Below are 9183 nucleotides of genomic sequence, written 5' to 3' on the forward strand. Positions count from 1 at the left end.
ACTACATTATATGCCCACTTTACTACATTACATGCCCACTTTACTACATTACATGCCCACTTTACTACATTATATGCCCACTTTACTACATTATATGCCCACTTTACTACATTACATGCCCACTTTACTACATTACATGCCAACTTTAGTGTATGGGACCCACTTTACTACATTACATGCCCACTTTAGTGTATGAGACCCACTTTACTACATTATATGCCCACTTTACTACATTACATGCCCACTTTACTACATTACATGCCAACTTTAGTGTATGGGACCCACTTTACTACATTATACACCCACTTTACTACATTATATGCCTACTTTACTACATTACACACCCACTTTACTACATTATACACCCACTTTACTACATTACATTCCCTCAAACACCCTAATCCAGTGCAATAATGAACTGTATACTGTCTCATCTTATTATTTTCAAACCTTATTTCATTGAATACTTGCAATGATAGTAAAGATTTATTCTATTCATCACATGACACACACACACACACACACACACACACACACACACACACACATACACACACATTACTACATGAGTTCAGCTGTAATCAGGCTCATGTGCTCGGTCGGCCAATAGAAACACTGCTGATGTTATTTTAATGTGTTCATCACCACTCTGAGCACATTTATACTCTCTCTCTACTGTTAGTGATCGATATGAGTGTGACATCACTTCCTGTTACTGCAGGGAGGGAAACCTGTCGAACGGAAATGAATGTGATCGCTCATTCGATAGGACCGAACTTTCAACATTTTAGGCTGTGACTCGTTTCCTGTGCACATTTATTTTGGTTTCAGAAGCAGCAGCTCAGTGGCTGGCAGCGGTCGCCTCAAACACTTTGACCCAGAGCACAAACTTTACAGAATGATTGTTGAAATGTAGTTCAGACATTTGTGGCCCACAGAGGATGAATCCTGCATGGAGAACTTTATATCTCTCTCTCTCTCTCCTTCCTCTCTCTCCTCCTCTTCCTCTCTCTCTCCTCTCCTTCCTCTCTCTCCTCTCTCCTTCCTCTCTCTCCTCTCTCCTTCCTCTCTCTCCTCTCTCCTTCCTCTCTCTCTCCTCTCCTTCCTCTCTCTCCTCTCTCCTTCCTCTCTCTCTCCCCTCCTCCTCTCTCTCCTCTCCTTCCTCTCTCTCTCTCTCCTCTATCTTCCTCTCTCTCCTCTCCTTCCTCTCCTTCCTCTCTCTCCTCTCCTTCCTCTCTCTCTCTCTCTCTCTCCTTCCTCTCTCTCCTCCTCTTCCTCTCTCTCCTCTCCTTCCTCTCTCTCCTCTCCTTCCTCTCTCTCCTCTCTCTCTCTCCTCTCCTTCCTCTCTCTCTCTCCTCTTCTTCCTCTCTCCTCTCCTTCCTCTCCTTCCTCTCTCTCCTCTCCTTCCTCTCCTTCCTCTCTCTCCTCTCCTTCCTCTCTCTCCTCTCCTTCCTCTCCTTCCTTTCTCTCCTCTCTCCTTCCTCTCTCTCCTCTCTCCTTCCTCTCTCTCCTCCTCTTCCTCTCTCTCCTCTCTTTCCTCTCTCTCTCTCTCTCCTGTCCTTCCTCTCTCTCTCTCTCTCTCCTCTCTTTCCTCTCTCTCCTCTCTTTCCTCTCTCTCCTCTCCTTCCTCTCTCTCCTCTCTCCTTCCTCTCTCTCCTCTCCTTCCTCTCTCTCTCCTCTCTTTCCTCTCCTCTCCTCTCTACTCCAACCGGTCGAGGCCTCTGCGACATTTGAAGAAGCGTGAACTTCGTTCTTCTGAGCGAGACTGTGAAATGTTTGAAAGAAGTAAAAACATATTCTTCCTCTTAAAACCCTCGAGACTCTCAGACGTCACACAAGCTGAGTTCTTATAATATTTGTGTCTAAATCTAAACAAATACAGATTCTCAAGAAATCAAATTAACAAAGAAAAAACCTGCTGACCCTTTAGAGGGGCCCCAACCCTATGTTGGGAACCACTACTTGTACTGTAATACTGCATACTACATCACTCATAATACTGCAGTACTTTTACTGTAATACTGCATACTACATCACTATAATACTGCAGTACTTTTACTGTAATACTGCATACTACATCACTATAATACTGCAGTACTTTTACTGTAATACTGCATACTACATCACTATAATACTGCAGTACTTTTACTGTAATACTGCATACTACATCACTATAATACTGCAGTACTTTTACTGTAATACTGCATACTACATCACTCATAATACTGCAGTACTTTTACTGTAATACTGCATACTACATCACTCATAATACTGCAGTACTTTTACTGTAATACTGCATACTACATCACTATAATACTGCAGTACTTTTACTGTTATACTGCATACTACATCACTATAATACTGCAGTACTTTTACTGTAATACTGCATACTACATCACTATAATACTGCAATACTTTTACTGTAATACTGCATACTACATCACTCATAATACTGCAGTACTTTTACTATAATACTGCATACTACATCACTATAATACTGCAGTACTTTTACTGTAATACTGCATACTACATCACTATAATACTGCAGTACTTTTACTGTAATACTGCATACTACATCACTATAATACTGTAGTACTTTTACTGTAATACTGCATACTACATCACTCATAATACTGCAGTACTTTTACTGTAATACTGCATACTACATCACTATAATACTGCAGTACTTTTACTGTAATACTGCATACTACATCACTATAATACTGCAGTACTTTTACTGTAATACTGCATACTACATCACTATAATACTGCAGTACTTTTACTGTAATACTGCATACTACATCACTATAATACTGCAGTACTTTTACTGTAATACTGCATACTACATCACTATAATACTGCAGTACTTTTATTATAGTATGGTTTTAATGCACGACTTCTACTTTACGTTGTTTTATTGGTACTTTTACTTCAGTAAATAATCTGAATACTTCTACCACAGCTGTTCAGATGATATAAAATATAAAATGTGATATTAATAATGTGTATTTCAGTGTGATTGTGACACGAGCTGCTCATAAAAGAGGAGAAATGAGGAGCAGTCGTGCAGCGCTGTGTGTTAGTGTATCTGTCAGCAGTCTGGTGGGCGGAGAGAAGGAAGCAGGAGGTGTGTTTTCCTCTCAGTGTGTGAAACGTAGACGCTTTTTTCTCCTTCACGGAAGAGAGTAAAGAGAGAGAGAGAAAGGTAACCGACAGCAGCACCGACCGACAGCACCGGGCGGAGCAGCACGAGCAGCAGTCACACACACGGCAGGATAACGGAGCTGAAGCGCGGGGAGATCCTGCAGATGTGCAGCCGGTTAACGAGCAGCTGGACGCCGCTGTGACCGACAGAAATGGGACGGAGCTTTTCTTCCTGATAGGAGCTTCAGCAGCAGCGGTGGAACCAGGCTGGCCTGCGGACGCGAGGGGGGACATCCCGGGCTCAGACATGGCCCACGTAGGCAACGGAGCCACGGCCGAGGAGGAGGTGAGTTTCCCCCGCAGAGCTGCAGAGACGCACCGTCATGTCTCATTATGGCTCATTCATTATAGAAACCTTCATATTCATATTAATGATGCTTGGTATGGAGACTGAACCGTCCTGTCGCAAGTATCGATTAATTCTCGATTAATCGCGTAAAATGGTTTAAAATGTTTAATTGTTTCCCACACGTTAGCATGTTTCCTGAAATGTTAAAGAAGACTAAAGAAAACAGGAAATGTTCACATTGAAGAAGCTGAGAATTGTTGTATTTCTTCTTAAACTTCAAACCGTTAATCGATGATCAAAATAGTTTATTTAGAGTTAATAGATTAATAGATTAATTTTCAGTCATTCAGTTAATCGACTAATCATTGCAGATCTATTAACCTACCGTATGATGTCACAATTATGTCTTATTTCTAATGGAAACCTTTATATTCTTAGTAGTGATGTTTAGTATGGAGGCTGTATCGTCCCATCGCAATTATTGATTATTTCTCGATTAATCGGTTAGTTGTTTGGGCCATAAAATGGTTAAAAATGTTGATAATTGTTTCCCAAACGTTAGTATGTTTCCTGAAATGTTATAGCAGATAAAAGAAAACAGGAAATACTCACATTGAAGAAGCTGGAAGCTGAGAATTGTAGTATTTCTTTCTTTATGAAATGACTTAAAACCATTGAAGATTGAGTTTCTGTCAATCAGTTAATCAGCTAATCGTTGCAGATCAATCCATCAATCAGTCTTTATTTATATAGCTAGTGATTTACCGTGTGATGTCTTAGTTATGTCTTATTCTAATGGAAACCTGCATATTCATATATAAAATGACTTAAATCCATTAATCAACAGTCAAAATAGTTACTGATTAATTTTCTGTCAGTCAATTAATCCCGTATGATGATTAATAGGCTGCCGTATGATGTCACAATTATGTCTTATTTCTAATTTAAACCTTCATATTCTTATTATTTATGGTTAGTATGGAGACTATATCATTATATAGTAAATATCGATTACTTTCTCAATTAATCGGTTCATCATTTGGTCTGTTTTGCTTACACTGTTGGTCCTATAGTGACCTACTGCCTAATGTTACAATAATATTCAGTATTTAAGGGGAACCTACATATTCCTATTAGTGATGTTTAGTATTGAGACTCTTATCATTCTATACTAATTATCGCCTGTTATCTTGACTCATCGATATACTGAAATATTCACATTTAAGAAGCTGGAATCAGAGAATTTGGGCTTTATTTCTAATTTAAACCTTCATATTGACATTCAAAAGATACACAACTTCTCAGTAATCAATAATAAACAGTGACATTTAAGTTTAAAAAGAGTAGAGTAGATTATAAGAAGCTTTAGTTTGAATAAACGACACAAAAGTCAAATAAATAAAATATAAAAACTGGCTCAGAACAACTGACATGAACTCAGTACTGGGTTGTTGCTGTATTGATTGATGATGATGATTTTTTAGTGTCGATATAGCCTCATATGTTCCTATTATTCAACCTGTGGTGTCCAATATTTATTTATAGATGATCATTAAACCATTATATTCCTACAGCTGCTGTTGTTTTCTATGCTGGATCACCAACCAGGCACACAGTGGTCAACTAACCCAAACCTTCACTGTGTCTGATCTGATTCTGGTGTTTTAAAACTATGATACAGTGATAGCTTCTACTTCATCCAATCATCTTGAAGAAATGTCTCAGAAAAGCCTCAAAATCTAGTTTTAACATCAGTTTTGTGCTTATATGTTGCGTCTTAATTCATTCATTTGCTTAACCAAACTAACAGACAGCAAATCTACAATATAAGTGTTTGTATTGAGAGGTTGTGTCTGTGTGTGACCCTCCGTCTCTTTAATACAACTGGACATCTTCATCACACTCCACTGACAGATTTCACTCTGATTTCCTTCAATGACTTCCCCTCGCCGCCCTCATTTACAGCTTGTTTTCCACATCACATGTTTGATTTACAGAAGCGTCCGTGACTTTCCAGTAATATTTCTGTCCTGACTAACGGCGCTGCTTCTCCAGGATGATATAATCAGTTCACAGTGACAGAAGTCGAAGGTGTTTCCCAGCTGTAAATCTGCTCTGTTGTAATGTTTAGAGGTGAACACAGGTATAAAATCAACTGTAGGTCTTCCCAGTTCAGCACCAGTGAGACTGATGATTATTGGATTTATCTGTGTGTGTCGTATAATCAGCTTTAAGTGAGATGATACCATCGGGCTCTCGTGTGTGTGTGTTAGAGTTTATGTAAATGGCAGATCTGATTTCAACCACAGGCTGCCTTCCACTCAAACAAACACAGGAAGATGGATGAGAATATGATGATTGCTTTCTAAACAAACATCTCTTCTGATCCATAATGACTGACGATGACATCACCGACTCTGTTGTCGTGGCGCAGCTGTCATCACTGAAATCCTGCCCGGTTTCTGACTGGCAGCATGATGCAACTCAACTGCCGCGGTTATTTTTTAACTTTTATGTTTCTAGTAAAGCCTGATGGTCCACCAGGGCTCGTATTGTTCACACTGGGAGTGTCCCAGTATGACTACTGTCTGTCTGGGCTTGTTTCAACGTCTTTGGGATATGCATGATTTATCCTAAATCCTGTTAAATGATCTTTAAAGGTTTCGGAGGTGTTCTTAGTGTGACTGAGAAGATTTCAGGAGCTTTTATTGTTGTAGATTTGAGCAAATCCATGTTAATCCCACAGTTTTACAAATCTGCTTCATAGACATGCAGAGACACGAGTAGAAAGGAGACAGACTGGAACAGAGGAACGGAAAGAAGGATGGAGTTTCTGGTGATTTCTGAGCATGCTTGGTTCTTCCTCTCCGATCTAACACACATGTAGTCAGTGTACTGGATGTTTAGGGTGAATAAACTCAGACTTTTTAGGAAATGTAGAGCAAGGTGTCTGAAGAGGCCTGAGAGTTTATCTGTCTGTAAGAGCCTCTAAAGGTTTGGAGATGAGATTAGGGGACCTGAGACATTTATGGAGATTATTCACACATGGATGTATAAAAGTCACTTAAGTACATCACATAGGACTGTACAGTGTTACATCATGCTGACCCTCCCACTAACCCTCCATCCTCACTGATGGGCCGAAATTATACCAAATAAATAAATAAATGACATAATAAAGACAGCTCCAACTTACATGCACCACTGCAGCATCTGAAAACCTCCAGGACCTCAGACTTGCTTTAAGGGCTTTCAGGGTCTTTGTGGCAGTTTGGAGAAAACAAGGTTACAGAGATGCTTCAGGAAAGTTCAGTGGATCTGTACAAAGGGATTTAGGGTCTTTAAAGGGTTAGAGAACATATAAACAGCAGAAACACACTAATTAATGTTGCTGTTCATGTTCCACTCAGGCATAAAAACAGGTTTTAATGTGTATTCCTCATTTTTATCAACATCTTCATCTTTATTATTTTAACACGTTGAGCCATCGGACCTCGGAGTATCTACTGAACACGTGTCTTTATCAGCAGGGAGGTGTTACATTTTAATGGTGTGAGGTTTATCTGTCTTAACGATGGGGTCCATTTGGTCCCTTTGGTCCATTTGGAGGTTTTTCGATGACATCATGGTCATGAAGGGTATCTAGACCCTTATATCGAATGTGGTGCGAGGCGTCTTTGCAGAGGCATTAGAGTTATTTGAAAGGTGGTTTCTAGCAGTGCCTGAGTATGTCTCTTTGGGTCCTTGAGGTGTTTACACTGAATTTAGGCGTCTTTGAAGAGGTTTAAGGGGCTTCCACAGATTGTTATTGAGGTTTAAAAAGACCAAAGTCCATTTGGGGGGTTCAGTACATGAGCATGAAGGGTATCAAGACCCTTATATCAAATGTGGTGCGAGGTGTCTTTGCAGAGTTATTTGAAAGGTGGTTTCTAGCAGTGCCTGAGTATGTCTCTTTGGGTCCTTGAGGTGTTTACACTGGATTTAGGTGTCTTTAAGAGGTTTAAGGGGCTTCCACAGATTGTTATTGAGGTTTAAAAGGTAATCTGAGTGGATGTAGGTGAGGTTGAGCCGATCTAGTAGAGTCTAAACACTGGATGGTCTTGTCGAAGGTTTGAACGGTCCCAGTCCCCAAGCGTCGCCTTAGTGAGACTTATTCTTGGTGTCGTTCTCCTTCCAGACATTCCAGGATGATGGACTGACTAAATCCAGCCTCTTTTTTTTTTACAAGCCTTAACGATGGGGGTCCCTCTGGTCCATTTGGGGGGTTCAGTACATAAGCATGAAGGGTATCAAGACCCTTATATCGAATGTGGTGCGAGGAGTCTATGCAGAGGCATCAGAGTTATTTGAAAGGTGGTTTCTAGCAGTACCTGAGTATGTTTCTTTGGGTCCTTGAGGTGTTTACACTGAATATAGGTGTCTTTGAAGAGGTTTAAGGGGCTTCCACAGATTGTTATTGAGATTTAAAAGGTAATCTGAGTGGATGTAGGTGAGGTTGAGCCAATGTAGAGTTAATAGAGACACTGAATGGTCTTGTAGAAGGTTTGAATGATCCCAGTCCCCAAGCGTCGCCTTAGTGAGACTTGTTCTTGGTGTCGTTCTCCTTCCAGACATTCCAGGCTGATGGACTGACTAAATCCAGCCTCTTTTTGTCTACAAGCCTAATTTGATGATGATCAGATGGATAATGTGGGCGAGGTCTGCGGCGTCCTGCGTCACACCTCACCAGTTTATCTCCTCATCCCAGCTCACAAATGCTCCTCTTGTCAGCCTCCAATCTAATTTGTTTCATTACGGAGGAATTCAGCTGACTTTGGTTGAGTCATCCGGCCTCGCTGCCCAGCAACACAACAAGAAATAGCAGATCATCGCAGACAGGAATTATAGGAATGACGAGAAATACAGAAAAAGCAACATTCAGTGAGGCGGTCGAATGACTTTTCTATGAACTCCTTCTTTTTTTTTTTTTGCAACATCAACCAATGAGTAGTTTATTTATTTTAAGACTCTCAGGTATGATTGGAATGTAAATAACACCATGAGAATATAGTTTAACCTTCATTCATCCTGCTTCACATTCATACAGACCTCCTATTGTTGGTCGTTCAGCAGCTCAACTGTTTGGTTCATAATCTGAACGTTGCTTAACCCTTTACATGAGCTGTAAAAACACCAGATACACATTTCTCTTAGCTGGACTAATGTGACCCACAGTATACAACGTGAATATAGTGAATGAATAATAAAATAGTGATTCTGAATGTCTCTTTTTTAGATATATCAAACATTTATTAATGACTAATGGGGGGGAATGTATCAGTGTGAATTGGTAAAGAGACTAATTATGAGTCACAGTATGAGCAGTATGTGAGAGTTACGGTCACATAGCACATCGATCGTAGCCGGATTTACAAACTAGACATTTTTATCAGCAGTTTTTAGGAGGTTGAGGAAGTTCCAGGATTCCAAGAGGAAGTTTCAGGAGGTTTCAATAATCTCTAAGAAGGTTGGAGGTTGACGTTTGTTCTCTTGGCAGCTCTGTTGGTTTTCTCTCTGTTATTTATATGAAACGGGTTCCACAGGTCATTTTATTGGTTTTGGTGAATCCTCTAGAGCAGGGGTGTCAAACATGAGGCCCGTGGGCCAGAACTGGCCCGCCAAGGGATCCAATCCGGCCCATTTTCCTTCCT

The 9183-nt window shown here is 40.3% G+C and overlaps 1 protein-coding gene across 1 annotated transcript in view; it reads left to right on the forward strand.

The window, feature by feature from the left end:
• Positions 1 to 3197: 3197 nt before the first annotated feature.
• The window catches only part of LOC128384074 (tetratricopeptide repeat protein 39B), a 35043-nt gene continuing 29057 nt past the window's right edge, over positions 3198 to 9183 (forward strand). The window contains exon 1 of the mRNA XM_053343655.1: positions 3198 to 3490. Coding sequence (XP_053199630.1) covers positions 3452 to 3490 — 39 coding nt within the window. The 5' untranslated portion in view covers positions 3198 to 3451. The remainder of the gene's footprint in view (positions 3491 to 9183) is intronic.

The sequence above is a fragment of the Scomber japonicus genome, chromosome 22 (genome assembly GCF_027409825.1).
Source record: "Scomber japonicus isolate fScoJap1 chromosome 22, fScoJap1.pri, whole genome shotgun sequence".
NCBI classification, from domain to species: Eukaryota; Metazoa; Chordata; class Actinopteri; order Scombriformes; family Scombridae; genus Scomber; species Scomber japonicus.